Raw genomic sequence first — 22,307 nt, 5'->3', positions numbered from 1 at the left:
CCAGGTTGGAGGGGGCTTGGAGCAACCTGGTCTGGTGGGAGGTGTCCCTGCCCAGGGCAGGGGGTGGCACTGGGTGGGCTTTAAGGTCCCTTCCAACCCAAACCATTCTATGATTCTTGGTGGATCAACCCCTTCGAGCTTTAACAACAAAGGCTAGACTAAAGCACACTTGGGTTGAATATTTATTGGCTGAAGGAACATGTGTGGGCGATATCATAAGGAGATAGCATAATAATTATCCAAATGAGTACCCTGTTTGTTTCTTTAATTAGATGACCATTACTTAAGCAACCAAGGATTTTGGGAGAGGATGGAGGGAGGGAGACAGGGCGGGAGGAAAGTAGTATCTCTTTTTGCAGCGTGCTCTGTCTTGGTCCACATTCAAAGAATTTGGCTTTTAGTCTTTCTTCTGCTAACCTCTGGTCTTTTCTAGAATGTTGGTTTTTTTACCCCTCTCAGCACCTTTCCACTCAATGGTTTATCTTAGCTACAGATTTATTTTGTTAAACAAACACAAGTATCTTTTATGGACTCTAAGCAGTTGCCATGGTCAAATGGTCTATTTAATTTTTATTAAGATCACACAGCTAAGTTACGGATTTAGACCTGTAGTACAGGCAAATACCATGTAGTGTTGTATGTTCCATTACCTTATGTAGCACATAGAGCTTGTATCAGTATAACTAATGATTTTAAAAGATGACATTCTGTTCCATCAGAGACAGAGGCAGTGGCCACGTGCACCTTGCGATTGTTTCTGTTCGTCAGGCGATGATGGTTTTTAGAGATATTTCCCTTTTCTGCTAAGCTGGGTTCCCTTCTGCTGCTTCGTCCACTTCTTCATAGATACTGCAATGGTAAAAATAAAGATATTTCTTGAAAACACTGAAGAGGTTTTGCTGATGCAGCGTCCTTTTATGCTGATTATACAAATGATTAAAGCATCAGCTGAGAACCGTTCGGGAATGTTGTCTCCCTTTTCCTTTCCCCTGCTGCTGGTTTTCAGTCACCGAAGCCCATTCGTGGCTATAGATAAGTGAGAGCAGAGAATCACAGCAAGAAAGTTCTCTTATTTCAAAAGACCGTTGGAATTCTTTTTTTCCTGTAATAAACTTTATTGCTTCCTATATATTTGCCTGGTATTATGGAAGGGACAGCTTTCCGCTTGCCGAGTAATTTGAGTTCTGTAGAATTCTTCAGCTTACAATTAAAGCTCTATAATTTGCTGATTCAGTTCACTTTCTAGATTCTCCGCCAATTAAATTGTCCTGTCCCTTCTGTCTGTATTTTTAATTAATTGTCTCATAGGGCTTATTAATGAAGCCCATCCTGCATTTGTTTTCCCTGGTTTCCCTCCTTCTGTCACCACACAGTGAAGACTTTTCGCTAACCTCTGGTTTTCAGTGCAGTAATAATTAAGAGTCTGAAAGGAGGTTCTTCTTGAGCCTTTCCATGTTTGGGAGATTTAATACTGTAGCTCGGATGAAAATTTTTGCTCCAGACTGACACTTGGAATCGAAGATCTGAGTTTGAAAATGTTTCGTTTATGTTCTTATTTTGTTTGTACGCAACTGTAAATCCTCCATGCAGATAATTAATTTTAAGTTTGTGTCAAATGCTGCATAACCCACGCATCGCGTTAGAAGTATCAGAACGAATGCTATAGGCTACAGCTTACCCTCTGAAACTCTTTATTCGTCTGTGGGTGTTCACTGAATATATTTTGAGGAATTGCATGTAGGACTCCTCAACTGACAATTTCTGAAAGTCATTTAATCTCTAAAAAGATGTATTTCTAACCTGTGGGTAATTGGTGTATTGCATGACCTATCTTCTGAAAATTAATATAGTTAACAAAAGGAAATTTAGTATACTATTAGCAGTCATAAAAACTTTAATTTTTCCTTCAGTTTAGGTATGAAGTCTGATTAGATGGCCGTATAGGGCTTATGTATGTGTCTCTGTGTGTCTCTCCCCCCTTGTAGTGTAGTCACGCTTTGATTAGCGGTTGCTTTTCCCTTGATTTCAAAATATATACTATTAACCAAAAAAACACGTGCAGAAGACAGTAAAGATAAACAAAGATATTCAACTTCTATGAAAAAGGAGCTTTTTTTTTTTTTTTTCCCCACACACTTAGAGACAACTGAATCGGGGATGTGGCAGACACCAACTAAATCATGGCAAGCGTGGGGAAAGGAAGCTGCCAGTGGTTGTTCGTGGTTTGTCACAGAGCAGGAGTAGATGCCATAAAACGAAACAGGCAGCTGGTTTAAAACAAAGAGGAGGAAGTAAGTAGCTCTTCAAAAGGTACACACATTTATTGCCGTCGGATGTTGCGATTACCAAAACTCGAGATGGGTTCAAAACCTGCCAGTAATAACCCATGGCCAGTTGAATTAATCAAGCCGTGGACAGGCAATTAAACACCGAGATACGTATGCTCTCTCTGCCCAAGAAGTCCCCGAGTTGCAGACTGACAGGAAGGAGGGCGAATATATACAGGAGGAATTATCCCTGTAAGCTGAGATCTTGGCGTGTTCTTCCCTGAAAGGGCTCGTTGCTGGGCAGTTTTGGAGAAGAGAGAGTTTCCCAACCCCTGCTTCGTGACACGGGTCTGAGCCACCTCCCAACAAACAACATCGCTTCTTTACAGGCAAGAAGCCTGACATTAAAAAAACCCACCTCTTTAAAAAAATGTATTATCTAATGGGATAAAATCAAGTGAAAAAAATCTGCTCTCATCCATTAAGGCAGAGTATTGAAAGATGTGTTGAATACTTAGGTATTGTCTGTCCAAAGAGACAATAATTAAATCAACTAAAATCCTGCAAATCCTCCAAAATGAAATGGCCTAACATCTGTCTTTCTTTATACTTCTTCTTTTTTGCCCTTTTCATATGATCTTTGCAGGTGCTGAGGGAAATCTGTACAGCCCCGTGAAAGAATGTAGACCTGAAGTGACTCACAATAATAATAAATAAGGGTATGCAATAGTTTTTGTTATGAGAGGGAGCAGTCTTTTTCTTAGTAGTGTTTATTTTCTTACTAGTGTTTAGGGGTTTTTTTCCATTACTAGTGTTCAAGGTTTGTTTTTTTTTTTCCTTTACTAGTCTTTGGGTTTTTTTTCTTAATAGTGTTTGAGGTTTCTTTCCATTAGTAGTGCTTGGATTTTTTTTTTTTTTTTCCTTACTGGTGATTTTTTGTTTCTTGTGTCTGTCTTTCCAATTTCTCCTGGCACTAATTTGATAATGACCTAGCTGCCTAAAATACACCCAAGGTTATACAAAGGATTTCTGCAAGGCTCTGAGCATACCCTTATGAAAAAGGCACATGGTGCCTTTCATTGTGAAGAGTTAGAATGTGAGCTCCCCTACACAAAAGGAATAAGATTTCTTCTTTTCCCCCGGTGAATTGCTTTCTGTTTAGAGGGGAATAGTAGTAAGGCAAGTTTTCATCTGTGTTCATTTATATGGATGGCTTACTCAAATGGCATCTGATAGTTCTTGGAACTGGCCTATAGCCTACGAGAAGCACAATAAAGAGAAACGGGTACAATAAACGATTTATTCACCCTTTATGGTGAGTTGGGCACCTGTTTTGAAATGCAGAGTGCAAATGTTGGGTGGTTTGCACATAGTATTTTAGATGCGTTCTAGCGGGTAGGCTTTTTCAGTAGGCAAAATTTGTTTGTTGGTAATGGATATGGCGTTGGGTGTCTGCTCTTGGAAAAAGGGGAGTTATCAGGCGATGTGGAAATGCATTTTTCTGTAAAAAAAGGCAAATACGGCATTTGGCTCTCGAGTTTGAGCTTAGTCCAATCACCCATTCATAAATCTCCAAAGAAATTCTCCTGCAAAACAAACTAATAATATTTCAGATGCAGAAATTGGCGTTCACTTCTAAAATACAACGCTATCTTTTAGGTTTTTACTCAGCGTTGCCTGACCTGCCAGGGATTTCTTATATTTAGTAAAGTAGGATTATTTTTTTTTTTCTACTTGTAGTGCTTTTCTGTTGAGCATTACTGTTGATTTGTGAACAGAAAATGAAGGAAACAGAAAATTTGCCGACTCTTAATTTGTCAAATGAAATCCTGCACATTGCGGGCCGTGTGTATAGTCAATAAATCTCCCCACCCAGAGGCATTCTTACTCGTTACCCGTTTATTTAAGAATGTGTCCTTGTCTCTTGGGCAGGTAAGTGCAGAGGCAGAGAGAGCACTTTGTCTCTTTTCATTGCTCTTCTAATCGAATGAAAACTATCCGTTAGTTCAGATTATAAATTTCTTCCCATATTTTGGTTTATTATTCCGTTGACTTGACTGACAGGACTAAGGTGTGAGGTTTTGATCAGGTATTGGGCTTTAAGAATACAAGCCAGTCTCTGCTCAGAATACCCAGAAGCTAAAGATGGTTTCTTCTCAGAGAGGACTTCAGCGATGCGAAGGTGGGGAAGACTATTCGAAGTGTAAATAGCCTTACTGTGCTTGGAAAATATCCCAAAGAGCTGGGATGGTACTGAATAGAAGCAGTTGTGTCACTTTAATTATAAAACTCTTAGGTGACCTCTTCTAGCAAGTGAGAAAACTTCACTGCCTCGATAGCATCACGCTAAAGAGATAAGGGGGAAAAAAAGAAAGAAACAGCTGAGAAATGGGAAAATGTGTGTCGGGGGAAGGGGACATTTGTTCTAGATGAAACCAAGATGCTTGGCTGCCTTCTGTAGAACAAAGACCATGAATCGCGCCCCCAGTCACAGTATCTTTTGCAGCATGAAGAGATGAGAAGACTCTTCTCATCTCTGTCCACCCCTGTCCCTTTGGTGGCCATAAGACAGGGGTCGGGAGTGGGTTTTTTTACCTGTTCCCTTCCAATATTCAATGTGCTACTAAGTTGAGGATGGGACCATTCCGAATGGTTAAGATTTGTAAGATAACCAGTGCTTATTACTGAATTATTGCTATGGAGATAAGTGGGAGCTACGCTGGGAGAATTGAAGGGACTGGCTGGATGCTGTTCCATCCCAAATGGCTGGCACTGGAAATAGTTTGACTCCGTGTCCTCTGCACTGTTTCAATTCATGCTTTTTATAAAAAAAAACCCCCAAGATAGTCACACTTTAGTGAAAAATATTATGAAAAAAATTGCTATGGAATGCTGTGAGCCTGTCCTGGACAACGAGAAGACCAGAAATGATGGATGTTTGGGTTTTTTTCTGAATCCCAGGAATGTTTCCTCAAATATTGTGGAGGTGTCCTGGTGGACAACAGGACGACCATGAGCCAGCAATGTGCCCTTGTGGCCAAGAAGGCCAGTGGCATCCTGGGGTGCATCAGGAAGAGTGTGACCAGCAGGTGGAGGGAGGTCATCCTCCCCCTCTGCTCTGCCCTGGGGAGGCCCCATCTGGAGCACTGGGTCCAGTTCTGGGCTCTCCAGTTCAAGAACGACAGGGAACTGCTGGAGAGGCTACAGCAAAGGGCTACAAAGGTGATGAGGGGCCTGGAACATCTCTCTTATGAGGAAAGGCTGAGGGACTTGGGTCTTTTGAGTCTGGAGAAGACTGAGGGGGGATCTGATCAATGCCTATAAATACTTAAAGGGTGGGTGTCAGGAGGATGGGGCCGGTCTTTTTTCAGTGGTGCCCAGGGACAGCACAAGAGGGAACGGGCACAAACTTGAACATAAGAAGTTCCATCTAAACATGAGGAGGAACTTCTTTGCTGTGAGGGTGTCAGAGCCCTGGAAGAGGCTGCCCAGAGAGGTGGTGGAGTCTCCTTCTCTGGAGACATTCAAACCCACCTGGACACGTTCCTGTGGGACCTGCTCTGGGTGGACCTGCTTTGGCAGGGGGTTGGAGTAGATGATCTCCAGAGATCCTTTCCAACCCCATATCATTCTGTGATTCTGTGAACTGCTATAATATTCAAGGCTCAGCCTCCAGCAGATGAAACAAGTAATGTGAAAATATGGTTTCCTTCCAGCTGCCATACACAGGGATGTGACTCCCGTTCTAGAGCATGGGTGTTAATGGTGAAGGGGAATGAGAGAAACTGTACAGAATTAATTCTTTTCAAATAGCTTTAATTAAATATCATTATATTTAATTGTTAGTGCTTAATGCCAGGTTGTGTCTATAGAGGTGGAAGCTGTGTGCTTCTGCTCCAGAAATTTGAGCCTTAGAGGAAGAAAACATGGCAGTGTCGGGGTTTTGTAGTTGCAGGTACGTCCTATATGTCAACACCGCCTTTGTGAAGCAGTGCCTTTCTGCGAAAGGCAGCTTTTTCATGTTTGGGTTGTCCCTCCCTTGGAATTGAGGGCAAATCACTTTTCTCACTCGATGCAACAGAGTGAGGCTGTTCAAATAAGAGCTTGTGCCAAACGCTGCTTGTGGGGAATAGTTCTCGGGGAGTAAAAATTGAGATTTGCTTTTTTTTTTTTTTTGCTGTTTTCACCTGTCTGGATTAGAGTGTTGACGGGAAGTAAATGCCGTCTCACACTAGGTCAGATTGGATGGGTCAGCAGTTTATTAAGCCTCGCTCATTTAAAGCATTTCAAAACAAACTAACGACTCTGAAGCCTTTTTGCGTTTTTAACTGTGTAAGGAATTGAAACAGACTGCGTTACTACTCTTAGAAAAATAAAGCCTTTTTCTTCTTGCCCCCTTTTATCTCTTGCTTTTGCAGAGTTCACGTACCTCTGGATGTATCTTCCAAGTAAATCTTTCCTGAAGAAGACAATGCTGTAAGATATGCGTGTAGACAGTGCTTAGAGACATGGTTTAGTGATGGTTTTTATCAGAGTTAGGTTGATGGTTGGTCTAGATGATCTTAAAGGTCCCTTCCAACCTGGACAATTCTATGATTCTATGTATATCAAGATTTTCCTAAGAGACATCATCAAAAGCACTCTCATCAGTGCCAGCTTCTCAGCTCACCCTTCGGTGGCAAATAACGGGAGTGAAAAGTTCAGCTAGAAAAGGGTTTGTGGAACCCAGAGTCCTGCAAACAGAGAACCTTGTGCTTGGAAATGGGGTTTTCATCATTTCTTCTCTATTAGTGGTTGCATCTTAAGTAGAAAAAAAATCTTCATCTGTAATTTAGGAAGCCATATTTGAAGTATCCATTGCTTCAGAGTGGAGAATGAGATTTCAAAAAGAAAAATGGGGGCAAATGCACAATTTGGGTTCATCTACTGAGAACGACATTTGTTTGAGATGTTGTATCAGCTCGCGTCGGGCAAGGCCGAGTAATGGGAATTACTCAAATACTTGATGAGTTTTCAGTGACCGAAAGTATGTGCCTTAGAAATGTGGATGAGCAACGTGGAAGAGGGGGGGATTTTTGTGCACAAAACATTTTTCAGAAGTGTAATCACTGACACTATGATTAATTTTCTGCTTGAAACTAGTTATGTTACACTGTTAGCAATGTTTCGCGTGCTGTGGGACACCGAGCTGCAGTGCAGCTCTGTAGGAAATGCACTTTCAAGGGAGGTACTTCTTATATCTTCATGTCTGGGCAACTTTTAGATTGCCCCGAGAAGCTGTGGCTGCCCCATCCCTGGAGGGGTTCAAGGCCAGGTTGGAGGGGGCTTGGAGCAACCTGGTCTGGTGGGAGGTGTCCCTGCCCAGGGCAGGGGGGTTGGAACTGGATGGTCTTTAAGGGGGGGGTCCCTTCCAACCCAAACCATTCTGTGATTCTATGTCGGTTGGATAGTTAGTCCTGCAGTAGATTCTGTATTGACTTGACGATAATCAGAATTTCACTCTGGCCATGCCTCCAGCACATTTGCAATGCAAATCCATCCTCTTCATAAACTTAAACATTATGTGGGCCATGAAAATATAACCCGCAGCAGATTTCTGCTTTTAAAGTTACATATTCAATGTGTGTTTCTTAGAAATGGGACTTAACTAGCTCTTGAAATGAGTTCAGGTGCTTCTGAACAAAAGCTTCTTCTCAATTGTTTCCTATGAGGACAGGCTGAGAGAGTTGGGGGGGTTCAGCCTGGAGAAGAGAAGGCTCCGGGGAGACCTTAGAGCCCCTTCCAGTCCCTCAAGGGGCTCCAGGAAAGCTGGGGAGGGACTCTGGATGAGGGAGGGGAGCCATAGGACAACGGGGAAGGGTTTGACAGAATCACAGAATCACATGGGGTTGGAAGGGACCTCCGGAGATCATCTAGTCCAACCCCCCTGGGGTTTGGAGGGGGGGTGGTTTTAAACTGAAAGAGGGGAGATTGAGATGAGATCTCAGGAAGAAATTCTTTGCTGTGAGGGTGGTGAGAGCCTGGCCCAGGTTGCCCAGAAGCTGTGGCTGCCCCATCCCTGGAGGGGTTCAAGGCCGGGTTGGAGGGGGCTTTGATCAACCTGGTCTGGTGGGAGGTGTCCTTGCCCAGGGCACGGGGTGGCACTGGGTGGTCTTTAAGTTCCCATAGTCTAGCAGAACTGGGAACTGCTGGTATCTGTCCAGTGGGATTCACAGTCATTCCTGGTGCATGGAAGGAGGTGATGTTGTTTATGATTTCAAGGATTGCGTAGTAACAAAAACTGATATAAACATGAGGCAAAGATATTATCAGACAGGTGCCAGCACTATAAATTTCACACGTTAAACCCTGCCAGTATAAACCAGTGCTTGACTCTGTGTGTGGTTTTTCCCAATTGCAGTGTGGATGAGTTTGTGCCCCACTGTCTTAACTGGCGTGAAGTGGCGGTGGAAGGGCAGAAGGACATTGCTGACCGTTGTCTTATTACTGGGAAAGTGAAGGCAACATTTTCATTTGAAAGGGAATGTAATGTTTATTTCACAAGTGGAAATGGTGTAGGTTCTCATTTCTGTTGTCTAGAATGTCTTATGATTTGTCTAGGATGGTCTATGTAATTTGTGGTGTGTGTAACTGTGTATTTTGGGCACAGTTTGTGTTAGAGATAGGATTTCACTTGGAAGAACAGGGATGAAAACCAAGGCATATTTCTGAGGCTGGATTGAACTGGCTTAAGCCCTGTATTTTCCATTTAACAACAATTAGCGGATGGTATATAGAATATTTAGGTATCTCTTGGTTTCGTTGGAGCAGTGCTGTTGTCCCACCTTTCTCATGTTCTAAAACAGGTCTTGAAGAACTTCATTCTTGTGCAACGTGCAGTAGCATTACCTTGTACTCATGGTGAATGTGAGTGCCTTTAGCTTGGCAGGAAATACAAATCTTTTAAATATTGACTGTGGTCTAGGGCTAATATTGTGGAAGGATGCTGAAAACCAGTATTTTGTCTTCTGCTTTTGGCTGGTTGGGTTTTCACTGGGGCCTCTGGTCAACATAAACTGGGGTCCCTACAGCTTGTGTACAGAGAGGTGGGTCTGCCTTACTTCTATCCCACCTCTTGTAATGAGGCCTGACTAATTAATAATGATCTGATGCACTGAGGTATTTAACAAAATATTCTGTAAAATTAAGACCGTTAAACTGGTCTTTACAGAAGTGCTCTGATGAGCCCGAGGAAAGAAAAAATGCTGCTTATTCCTATAATCTCTTTTCTCTAGAGTAATATTAAGTTCCTATTTCCAGCCTTGCCCAGGTGGGAGAGAGAGATTTAAAGCTTGAATATGTGATGTATAGAAGCTGTTACAAGCTGAAGTGTGAAACTTCTGGTCATCCATCGCTTTGACAAAGTGCAGGTCTTTGAGGAAATTATATACTTGCAGAAGGGAATAGGAGATTTCTTTCTCATTAATGAATTTTCGCTAGAATAAATTACTTTCCAAAGGTGATCAGGGATTCTGAATTTTAAAATAAATGTCAGTGCTCAAGACCAGTTCTTGCTGAGCAGTTTTGGCTCTAAAAGGAATGAGATGTAACATCATGTAATGCAATTTTCATTCCGTGGATCTTCTTTTTTTGGTATGAGTTTAAAAACAAATAGGTGTTTTTATCCTTACGAATGCTTCACTTGAGTGGTGCTTCTCAGATTTATCGCATTAATCATCCATTAATGGTTTCAAAATCCCATCTCGCAATGGGTTTGCGTCACAGCTTCCCATGCCAGCATTATACCCCAAGCTACATGACGTTGCCGTTACCAGATCTCTATGTGTTTTACTTATAATAAGATCTGAGATACAGAACTCTGTAATTTCTGATAATTAAGACCAAATTTAATTCCAGGCCATGGTTAAGCGTACTGTGGGTGAAGATAAAGAAAATTGTTATGTTTAAAAATAATGTTGGTAACTGAAATCTTATTCTGGCAGCGTTTCCAGTTGCAGATGCCTGACAGTGTCATGTAAAATGTGTTTCCCTCTTATTCTGTGCTAACGATAACATGGTGCAAGGAAAAAAAATCAGAAAATAGAAACTTCGAGTCAGTAAGTAAGAAAATGGTATAACAAAAGTTCTAATTTGCAGATCATAGAATCACAGAATCACAGAATGGTTTGGGTTGCAAGGGACCTTAAATATCATCTAGTCCCAACCCCCGGTAATCTGTAATAGTATTTTATGGTGGGTTTTTTTTTAATCCTTCAAAGTATTTCCTTTTTTCCCCCCATTTTTATTTTAAATGTCCTCCACCTGTTTCCCAAGGAAAATGAAGGTTTTCTCTTATTCGTTCCATCCGTTTACTCACTCTCTGAGTTTTGAAGTGGGGTAAGTGGTGGTTTACAGATCATATTAAGTGGTCTCCAGAGGAAAACATGAGAATGGCAGGATTTGTCTAAGAAATGGGGAAGCCAGGGAGCTATTTTTGTCCTTTTAGATAAGCTGAAGTGTCAGTTTTGGCCCCTCTGATTTGTTGCAGGGAACACCTGATGATGTCAGGTGTTGGTTTTAACTTTTTCAGCCCTTAACATACATACCTTTCTGCCTATGTATTTCTAGCTCTTATGTCCTGAAGTGGTATTTAACAAGCTTAACATAAGCATTTGCAATTATCTAATAGCACCTGAAAATTGCTTACTAAATGACAGGAGGAAGTTTCATTTGCATGCCGTATCTGATGTCAAAATCTGCTATTCCTCCCCAGAGTCTGCCAGGAAAAACAATGTAGACAGACTTGAATTTTATTAAAATCAGAAATCAAGCGCCCTGCTTCCTACTCATCTGTTATATAAATATTGCAAGATAAACTTTAAAACCTTCTGGAATATAATAGTTATTTCAGCCATTGTATTCCTCATTGTTTTCTTGAAATGGGCTTTAGTTACAAGTTCTTCACAGCCCATCCCTCTTGGGTCTTCTTCCCTCGCCCCAGGAAAGTGGTGTCTCCGTGTTTGCTCTTGTTTATATAAATTAATCTCCTGTATTGTGACAGTTTTTCCTTCATTAATGAGAGTTCTTAATTGCGCATAATGAAATGTTTACTCATGCTACTAGATAATATTATCTGAAAGCACAACAGAGATAAGAGACTGTGAAGAAAATAAGCATTTCAAAGACGTTGGATAAGATATGAAAGCCTTTTTTTTTTTTTCTTTTTTCTTTTTTGGCCAATATTTTCCTATTTTATTTGAGAAGGGCTTCTGGTGCAGCTGTGTAACCAAGGGCACGTCAAACCACATCCATTATTTATTGCCCTGGTTAGCAAACAAGGACACCTTTGACTGCGGCAGATTGTGAGGTCGATTCGCTGTGCTTTACGCCGACGGAAGACTCGCTTTTTTTTTGTATTTATATTCTCTGAAATTTTCCATTTGGCATGAGCTTCTCGGGGGAAAGCAATAGGAACTTGACGGGGGGAGCCAGGAGAGAGCTTGAATTTGTAGAAAGCTGGCACAAGCGGAATTGTGCCTTTTATTTGCTTTCCAGGTGCATCAGATCACGTTACAGACCAGTCTCCCCATAAAGGCAAATTTTCCTCAACCCAGTAGACACTGCAGAAAATATATATAAATATAAAAATTATAAATTTTGCAACTGTTACATATTGAAATGATTCAATACCCTGTCTTCCTGCAGGGTAAAACTGGAAGAATTAAATGCTATTGAGCAGCCCGAAATCCGCTGAAATTTGCTACTTGATTAAAACTGGCTTGCCAATTTAAAAGTAACTTGTTTGTGATATTCAAAGGGCATAAACAGAGCTACTTTGCAAGGGATCCGTGAAGAAGAATGTTGACAATTTGAGGCACAAAAAAAAGATTTTTCTCACACTCTTACCAAAAGCGCTGGAGCAGCCTGCGAGCTTAAGGGCCTGGGGCAGGGGTTAGTGAAAACTGGATCCCTCATCATCCAAGGACACAAGAGGAAGGTAATTAGCATCAGGAACATGTGGCTCTGCAAATTGGTACCTACTTGTACTGGAGTTACTGTCCTTTTAACTCCACACGTTGGTAACAGTTGCTGTACTTGTAAAAAGTATTTTATTAAAATTAAATATGCCGCGGCTCTGATTTTGAGCTAGGACTTGTTCCGCGTGCAAAGAGACTTTACGGTGTCGTAACAAAGGGTACAGAGGTTCCAAAAGATTCCCGTGTCACTCCCTCCCAGGGCTTGGAGACCAGCATACCTATGGGAAGAAATAGGAAAGGACAACCTGCAAATAGGGTGAAAGGGGATGTGTCTTCTACATCGGGCGAAGGGGACATTACTGAAGAGCTGGCTAATTCAATTGTGCGTAATTGCGTTTCGTATTCTGTGCTTTGGGGGTATTTTTGTTTTTAAATCACCATGTAAAAATCTCCTCTGTGTGGGAAATGAAAGATCTCTTAACTTAGCCTTTGTGTATCTTCAGCTGTTAATTTTTTTCTCAATTTGGCTATATAATTCTATATTTATATATACTTTTATAGAAATTATGCTCACGTATTTTCCTTCCAGCACACATAACATTTTGTGATTACTTTGACTTCGACTCTTCAGCTCCTTCAGAATAACGGGTATGGTATTAATGAAGGGGGTCGGTGCACTATGGTGCTTCCTTCTCTGGGTTAGAGCATTGAAACCTGATCCAAAATACCTTAAAGCAGATAAGGTATAATAAAAGGGACATAAAATAAGGGATAATAAAATGGGGAATTACTGTCTGCAAAGAAAAGAAGAAATTTGTCAGCTGGAATAGAAATTCTGTCACCTCATGACACTGGGATAAAAGGTTATTTTGTAAGCAAAATTGATTTTAAGAATCCTAGCTATAGATGGCAAAAATCTCCTATCCTGGATAACACCACATTCAGCAGATCTCTCTTGGATAATATTAAGGGGTCATTAAATAGACTTTGGAGGCAACAGCTCAGTAACGGAGCATGGTGTGTGTTGACCTGTCAGCAGAAAAGCATCCAGTCATGATGTACGGGTTTGTCTCTCAGAAAATTTTAAAAAACCACTAAAACTAAGTGCACATTTGAAATGTGCACCTCGAGTGTGTGTTAGTGAGACCAGTCAGGTGGGTTATAAACAGCCCATCTTTAATGCTGCAGAATATCACTGTGCAGATATCGTCTGCTTAATTGGAGAAGACTGTGACTATGGTTTATATTTGTTTCAGTAAGGAATGAACTGTGGAGGACCTGTTTTCTTCATAGCTTGCTAATAACCCCTAATCTGGAGGCTGATGATTGTCTTTGCTCTTTTAGGTTCCTTAATTGGTGTTTCTATTTTGGTCACAGCATGTGTTGAAAGTTTGGGTATCTCTACAGTATGAGAGATATATTCCTCTGTTATAGTCTGGTCCTGCCCAGACCAGTCGTTGCCTGAATGATGTTTTTCCCTTGCGAGAGAAGTGAACTCACCCTCGTGGAAGGACTGAGTAGTCTCATTGCTTCACTTTCTGTCTTTCGTTTGTCTTTTATGACGCTGGGGTGTCACAGGAAGGAGAGACTCTCTGTTAGGATTGCACTCAAGGAGGCAGAGCCATACGGTGTAGCTCAAGTGCTTCTATGGATATTTTGTTATAAAAACCACTGCACTTCTGAGTTTCTATCTCCATTTTCAATCTAAATAAGGACATACAGTGTTTCAGCTCATTAGTTCCTTCAGGACAGAATTGTGATGATCACTTGCTGTGTTTTTCCTGCAGATTCTTCTTAATCCTTCTTTAGATCCTGGGCTGTATGAGAAGAAGTCTGGACCATCCACAGAAAATAGTGTTGGAGGTGCGCTGCAAGTAGAGGTATGCTGCGGCTTTCTCAGGATCTGCTGAAATAGATTCATAAAGCCATGATTTAAAAAACAACTCATAGAATCATAGAATGGTTTGGGTTGGGAGCGACCTTCAAGATCACTGAGTTCCAACCCCCCTGCCCTGGACAGGGACACCTCCCACCAGACCAGGTTGTTCCAAGCCCCATCCAGCCTGGCCTTGAACCCCTCCAGGGATGGGGCAGCCACAGCTTCTCTGGGCAACCTGGGCCAGGCTCTCACCACCCTCACAGCAAAGAATTTCTTCCTGAGATCTGATCTTAAGTAGGATGGCTAAAATCCCAATGCATAAAGTTGAACTTTCTGTTGATTGGTTTGTTGGCAAAACCATCTTTCAAATAATTCCCGTCTGTCAACTGGGGAAAAAAAATATAGGAAAAAGAAGGAAATTCTTTAACTTCTGTGCCGTGGTCTGGAGTAGCATTTTCAGTTCAGTGCTTGGATTCATTCAGAGCTTCCTGCAGCGTACACGGACATGGGACTGCGCAGAGGTTTCTGAATGAATGCACTTGGCAGCTCCCAGCAACGTCTCTGGCTTGACGGGAGCCTCCACTCCAGCTGGTTTCTCCTGCTGGGAATTTGCATGGGCAGAGGGCCATTTCCTCGGATCCTGCTTTTTAATATCTGAACCGGGTCCCCACTATCATTACAATTTGCCCTGCACACCTGTGTGTATGTACGTATGTGTGTACATCTAAATATCAAACTGACCGAAGTGTTCAGTGATTAATTCTTCTTCTCTACAGAGCCTTACCAAAATACCGAGGATATTGATATGGGGGCCCCAAATAAACGTGCAGAGCACGCCTAAAACATGCCTCTCACCCCTCTGAGTGTTCTACTTCACAGTTCTCCAAAACCTGTGTAACGTCACCGGGCATATTCCTTAGCATTTCCCTTGTATGCACCTTAAAAAGAAATAGATCTAATTTACACCCGTGATCTTTAATGCTGTGCCACTGTAAGCGCACTTAGAATTTATCTGAAGTCAATAGACGTACGTTGATCTATATCAGATAAGGAATTGGCCTTGGGTTCTAAGGTGTTGGTGTCAAAAATGCCATTTGTCTGCATTTTGCTTTCTTTACTGGCGCTGTAATCCTCTCTGTTTCAAGTAGGATATAAAGGAGCTCTGTTTTGGTGTTGATTTTTAGGAATTCTTACAAGGAATCTGTAAGATTGACATTGCTTAGAAGGAGAAATAGATGAAAGAAATCACTTTTTTTTTTTTTTTTTTTTTTACATTTGTGGAAATGTGCAGTGCTTTGTACGGGATCTTGGCCAGCAGAAGGCAGTAACTGTCCAGCTTTGCATTGTTCATCGTTGGTGCCTGTTTGCATTAGCTGTCTTCACAGTATAGACCTACGGGCTGAATTTTCCAGGTTCCCAAAGCAGTTCGTAGGAAACTTATTGTCCTACCTGCCCAGTTCTTTATGAATTCCCCCTAAATAATGCATTCCCTTTCTTTCCTAGGCCTCAGAGTTTTGCTTTCCGTGTACAATACCACTCAGCATGTTGTTATTCTGTCACATGCTGGCCGGAGCCTTTCTTCCCTTCCTCACCCTTTCAGGAAACTGGGTTTCAGCTGAGAACATCAACTTTTACAACGTGAGACCTCCACTAGACCGTAAGTAGACAGTCATGCTCTTTTTTGTGGATTTTTAGTTAATTGCCATATTCTTTCAATCCTTTGGTTTTCAGGTGTTTTACTTATTCAAACATGAAGGCTAAAAAGTTTAAAATAAAACTTTTGCCTTCCAAACCACAGCACTTTAGTTTACTTCTAAGATTTTATAACTTGACTTAATGAAAACAAACACTTGCGTGCATTGCTAAATTAAAGAGTGCAGGAGGGCAACAGTTTTCACATTTTAAGTGCTTTTACTATTTTTTTCTGTCTCCAAAATGTCTTCCAGCAGAGCAAATTATGCAGTGGATTTCTCATAAATAACACAGAACAGAAGGTTTTGCCTTTTATCGTGTTGGGGTTTTTGTAAGGCAAAGAATAGGTGTGCGGTATGCAATTAATTCAAACTGAAGGTAATTAAAAAGCTTGTGAGACCTGTGAAGCCAGTTGTCACTAATAGCATCATTTTTTTGCCTCTTATCTAGCATCAGAAGTCCTCTATCCCTTCATTTCAGGGGAGAAGATTTTCATGACATGTATCATTGACACAGTCGAGACAGCCAGATAAAATAGGAATATATGTGCATCTAGGGAAATGCGCAGCTTAAAATAATGTATATATTTATAAAATGGAAATAAGATTTTAGAGTAGCTCTCTTGATCCCTTTGTCAAAGGGCTCAGACTTCTTCAGAGCTGGAGATCAAGATCTGCAGCTGGTTTTGAGGATGTGGGTTTTTTTGCATCAAAGGAATGAAAGGCCATTTGAATGTAGATTGTGTTTGTGTATCTGTACAAACACACATGCGGGTGTACTGTCATGTGCATATATATAAGGTGTTCTCTCTTTCCTGTTTTTCCCACCACGGCTTAAATGGTGTTTTGGGTTGTGAGAGAACGAAAACAGGAGGAGGTGCTTTAAAGTTCAGGCTTAGCAAAACCAGTTAAAAACGTAAAAGCTTTCTACAGAACTTGTTTCATGGGTTTTATTTGTCTAACAGTGATATATCATTGAAAATATGTAAATATATGTAATATGTTTTTGTGAGTATATGTGTATGTGAACATTTAGAGTATTATTTTTAATATTTTTTTTCTTAATATTTCCAAACTTACTATATTTTAATACTTTTTAAAGCCACTCCATTTCCAAACAGTTTTAAGTGCTTTACCTGTGATAACGCGGTGGACAATTACAACTGTAACAGATGGGCTGAAGATAGATGGTGTCCTGAAAGTAAGTGCTTCTCTACTAAGGAGAGTCTTTGAGAGAGTTAAATTTCTTTCTCCCCTGACTCAGTTAAATTTCTTTCTCCCCTGACTCAGCCATCTTGGAGAATTCTAACTGAATAGGATTAACGTGCCAACACAGTTGTGTTATTAGTAATACTGAGTCATAGTATTTCTGCTGAGGTGAATATTTTGGCCATTTCAGAGTGAGAAGCAAGAGTAAAAAATTATTTATACATATATATGTATGTATAAACCATTTTATACAATATATAATCATATATTATTAATATAGTAATGTATTATTAATGTCTTATTAATACATTAATTGATTTATTATATATGTATGTGTGTATAGATATATAGCTATGTGCTTCCTAGGAATTAATTTAAGTTTAAAAGAACTTAAGAATTGCCTTCGTAGCCTTATCCCCTTCCTTTTGGATACCATCCCGAGATATAATGGTCTCTGTGCTCTAGGCTTACGTGTGAGCAGCAAGACCTGAATGACTGGGGATCATACTTGTGTGAGAGGATGATGGATACATAAAAAAAAAAAAAAAAAGAAGGGAAATATGTTTCCTCGTTTTTCTTGGCAGTGATACGCACGGCAACAGTGGGAAAAGGGAAGATGTGAACTAGAGGAACGAGGAAACGTGTCAGAAACAAAACCAGCAAGAATGTGCTGCAAAAAAAGAGTAGAGAATGGATGATAAATGTGTAGATTATAGCACTAAGAAGTAGTTTAAATGAGAGCAGCCTTTCTGGAGGTTTGAAGGGTCAGTTAAACTTAAGATTTCACCACTAATTAATTTCTTGCTAAATGGGACTTTGTTCAAGTTGAAAAATAGTTTTATGCGGCCAAAATAAATCATTTTTATGGGGATATGTTGCTACATTGTGTGAAGTTTTTAAACCCTGTAAAAGAACACATCCTTTATGCAAATAAACATTTGTAAATTTATTTTGTAGGTACTCAGTACTGCTTGACGGTTCATCTCTTCACGGACCATGGGAAGAGTACATCAGTCACCAAAAAATGTGCTACTGGAGAGGAATGCCACTTCGTAGGCTGCCACCACCACAGGGAAAGTGGCCACACAGTAAGCACCGCTCCTTCTTTCAGAGCAGCAGGTTGGGTTTGAGGGTTGCGTTTCAGTACTTGTTTTTCCTGTCCAGTCGTGTCTCTGCACAGCTGCACAGCTTGGGTAGCGTGGCACAGGACACAAAGCCCGGCTGTGTGTGTCCACAAAGAGCCACGTTCTTAAGCGAGATACAACTGAGGGAGGAACATGAGGGAGATACAGGTGAAGAGGGGCTGGAGCCCCTCTGCTGTGAGGACAGGCTGAGAGAGTTGGGGGGGTTCAGCCTGGAGAAGAGAAGGCGCCGGGGAGACCTTAGAGCCCCTTCCAGTCCCTCAAGGGGCTCCAGGAAAGCTGGGGAGGGACTCTTGATGAAGGAGGGGAGCCCTAGGAGGAGAGGGAAGGGTTTGACACTGAAAGAGGGGAGATTGAGATGAGATGTGGGGAAGAACTTCTTTGCTGTGAGGGTGGTGAGAGCCTGGCCCAGGTTGCCCCGAGAAGCTGTGGCTGCCCCGTCCCTGGAGGGGTTCAAGGCCAGGTTGGAGGGGGCTTGGAACAACCTGGTCTGGTGGGAGGTGTCCCTGCCCAGGGCAGGGGGGTTGGAACTAGATGTTCTTGAGGGTCCCGTCCAACCCAAACCATTCTGTGATTCTGTGAGGTTTTGTTCCATGACAAAAAGCTAGAACTGCTGCCTTCTCTCATCCTTGGGATGCTGGGAAAAAGTTTATTCTTAATAATCAAGCGTATCCCACCAACATATTACTCACTGCAGTGAAGTATTATGCACTAATTCTTTAATAGTTGAGAAAGTTAGTAATGTTATTTTTAACTTGAAAGATTTCAGACACCAAAGACAAAGCAGACGACGTCCGTGTTAAATATAAAAGAATCTGGATGTTATTTGAATCAACTGCCATTGATTTCAACAGGCTTTGGTGGGCTGTGGGCATGAAATGACCGTGCAGCCTGCCTTCTGCTGCACTTAATCTTATAAGAGTTCTCATGTCTTTGAATTAGATAAAAATTGGCATTCTCTTGGCTTTTCCAGTAAGGAGTGTCAAGTAAGGAAAACTGTTTTCAAAGTCTCTCCTGAAAATCAGCTGTGTCAGTGGTTCTGTGGCACTAGAAAACTGGAAAAAAAAAGAGCAAGCGTGAAGTTCGGCACGCAAAGCTGCACTGGTCACAGAAGCCTGAGGGGAAAAATGAATGGGAACAGAGTTTTGACAGTCAGAATTTTTTAGCTGAAATTTGAAACATTCAAGCTCATGGTTTTAGCTTGTGTTAGAAGGGGAAAGTGGTGGAAAGCATCACATCACGGTTCCCAAGCCACTAGAGGGTGAGTTACGCCAGGAAGGCCATGGTGGAAGAGAAGTTGTAGTAGATACAACCTTTGCAATCAATTGCAAAATACGTACGTCTCTAAAAGCCACTGCTGAGTTACCCTGTGTCCAGTGACCTTTTTTTTTCCCCAACAGGAATGTGTGTCTTGCTGCGAGGGCATGATTTGCAACGTAGAAATACCAACCAACCACACCAATGCCGTGTTTGCCGTGTTGCACGCCCGGAGAACCTCGGATGGCAGCAGGTGGACGGTCAGCGTTGCCCTGCTCACGTCGGTCCTGATGGTCACCTTATCGTGATGCAGCATCCTCCCGTGACATCTTCCTGAGAGAGTCCACCTTTCTGTGGGCCGTAAGGAACCCTAAGGAGCTTGTTTCAATATGTGCAAGAGAAATCACCGTTACTCCTTAATTACATAAAGTTTAAGGGGACAGTGGAAAGACAAGTGTCCAACTCCTTGGATGTTTTAGTGAAGATACTTTATATGGCCTTCAGTATTTTAAAAATATCCAACCACAACCACCCACTGCTTGACTAGGCAGTGGGGTGAACTCAAATTATTATAATTCACTGTTTTATGATAACAATGCACATACTCAGCGTGTTTTTTGGCCCGAGAAAAGTGTCTGTAGACAATCGCTTTCCCAGGTGAGATAAGAAGGAACTTTTTGATGGATGATGTGCCAAGAGGTATCTCAATGGAGACTGTTTTTAAGCTGCTTTTCATTGTGCATAAATAACACGGAGTTTTGTGTCTTGATCAACACTTGTATTTAAGCTTGTCATTAGTTACGGTTTTCATAGAGAACACGTATGGTTTTCATAGAGAACATATATGAGAGAATTTTTTTTTCTGTCTTGATCAGAGCTATCTTCTCTGCTGGAAATAACGCAAAATAATACTTATATCTTTCTTTTCTGTAAAAATGTGGCCTCATACTCAGATTTTACAACAGTGTGAAATTATGTAGAATTTCTGTCTAAAATTGATGAACTGTTTGGGCACCTAAATCGGAATTCTCCCCCCAACAAAGGGATTACTTTCTTGCCGTAGAGTCCCACGTCAGCTGAATCTCTGTGATAACTGTTCAAAGTGGTGGTGATACCATGACTTCGAAATTGCAGCTACGGTCAAGCAGCCACATTATGAATAAGGAGAGAAGCCTTCTGTGTTCCCTCTTGGTTTGCAGAAGTTTCTCCCAGAAACATTACTGTCCTTGATGGATCTTCAGCTTGTAAGTCAGCACAGTTGGATGTCCCAGACCTCTGGACGTCATCGTTATGTGGCTTTGCCACCCCTGTTTGAAAAGTTTGGGCCAAGATTCTGTTTTCCGTTATGAAATTTGGGGGGGGGTGGGTGTTAAATGTGATTTATTTCCATAGTTTGACAATTTGACTCCATACAGTTTAGACGACCGTTCATCAATCAGATGAACAGTTGGGGTTGGAAGGGACCTGTGGAGATCATCTAGTCCAACCCCCTGGGAAAGCAGGTCCGCCCAGAGCAAGTTGCACAGGAATGGTAGAGTTTAGATGACAGGTGGATGTATTAAAAACTTTGTAAACCTTAGGATGCAGAGCAGCAGAAATAAGTAGCTTGTGTGAATTCTCGGGTGCTTTCCAGGGCTCTGACAAATCAAGCTTTTACAGAGTCTGCAATGGGACGAGCTTACAGTGTCTAAATTGGTTGCTTCGTTAACGCATGTGTTCTTCGCACTGCAAACGTCCTGGTCGTAGAGACCAGCAGGTACCGATGTTACATCACTTCTCAGTATGGTTTTGTGGGATCCAAAATCCCAACAAATTTCAGCTGCTCCCGTTTGCCCAATTGTGTTTCTTCCAACTCCCCACCGTTTTCATAAACTTCTCTGACAGCCTAAGATACTGCAGCACAGTGAAGGATTTGACCTGGCAAGGTTGAGGAGCTGCATTTACTTTTTTCTTTTTCTAAACTATTTTATTCATTTATGTATACACTGATATGATTACGAATAAGATAGAATGTTCTGATCTGTCTCTAGTGGCTTTTTCTCATCTTAAGTGATATGGTTAAAATTATGATTAACTGTTGAACTATTTTTCAGGACGGATCATGAAGACTTACTCTTAGAAAGCGATTCCAAACTGTTCTCTGAAAAATTCAAGTAACTGTAATTTGGGATATTTACATAAATATTGGCCTAGTTATTTGGTACTTAAAATCACTAAAATAGACTAGCAGGTGAAAACCAGATTTTGAAATGTTTTCGGTTTTGTTTACATCCTAAAATTGCCTACGGAATATTTTAGGATATATATAAATGTGTCTACAAATCAGTTTGTGGTTTGTTGACAGGCAGTTGTGTAGTTACAAAAATTGGATGGAAACGCTTTCGGGTTTGTTTTTGGGTTTTTTTTTTTTTGATTGGAAACACATTTTTATTTTCCTTATGCAAAATAGTTCTTGCCGTTTCAAGTCAAGGTTTTGCAGGCTCTGGGTTCTGATGACCGTTGCTGTGCCATCCAGCGGGCCGGGATGCTGAGGATGTTTTGAGGAAGTTTCTCCTTTTTTCAGTGACCATCCCTAGGTAACTTATCTATAGTATTCATCTCGGTGTCAGACATAGTAACAAGCACATTCCGTATTTTTCATCGTTAAACGTTATCTCTGTTTGTGGGGAAATCGTCCCGGGTTTGCTCTCTGCTCAACGGGGAATTCCTCAGTAAGGTGAAGGCAAGTTGTTTGCCACATTTCGGGTCACGGCGTTTTTCCTGGTTTGGCCTCTAAGCACTGGGTGCTCCCATAATTCCGTTTCTGGGAATAACCATTGCAATCTCAACAAGGCCTTAAAGCTCCCTGTAGTCTTATATGAGTTTACTGTAAATAATATTACAATAATCTTAAGTACTGACATTTA

General features: G+C 41.3%; 1 protein-coding gene across 1 annotated transcript; it reads left to right on the top strand.

Moving 5' to 3' along the window:
* Nucleotides 1-15,611: 15,611 nt before the first annotated feature.
* LYPD6B (LY6/PLAUR domain containing 6B) lies at nt 15,612-21,634 on the top strand. Its single transcript, XM_074145645.1, has 4 exons — nt 15,612-15,759; nt 16,896-16,994; nt 17,960-18,090; nt 19,545-21,634. Exons 1-4 carry the CDS (start codon nt 15,645-15,647, stop codon nt 19,707-19,709), a joined length of 510 nt encoding a protein of 169 aa, XP_074001746.1. The 5' UTR covers nt 15,612-15,644; the 3' UTR covers nt 19,710-21,634.
* Nucleotides 21,635-22,307: the final 673 nt, after the last annotated feature.

The sequence above is a fragment of the Numenius arquata genome, chromosome 3 (genome assembly GCF_964106895.1).
Source record: "Numenius arquata chromosome 3, bNumArq3.hap1.1, whole genome shotgun sequence".
Classification (NCBI taxonomy): domain Eukaryota; kingdom Metazoa; phylum Chordata; class Aves; order Charadriiformes; family Scolopacidae; genus Numenius; species Numenius arquata.
Note: the sequence above shows the minus strand (reverse complement) of the source record. Positions and strands in the feature narration are given on the sequence as shown.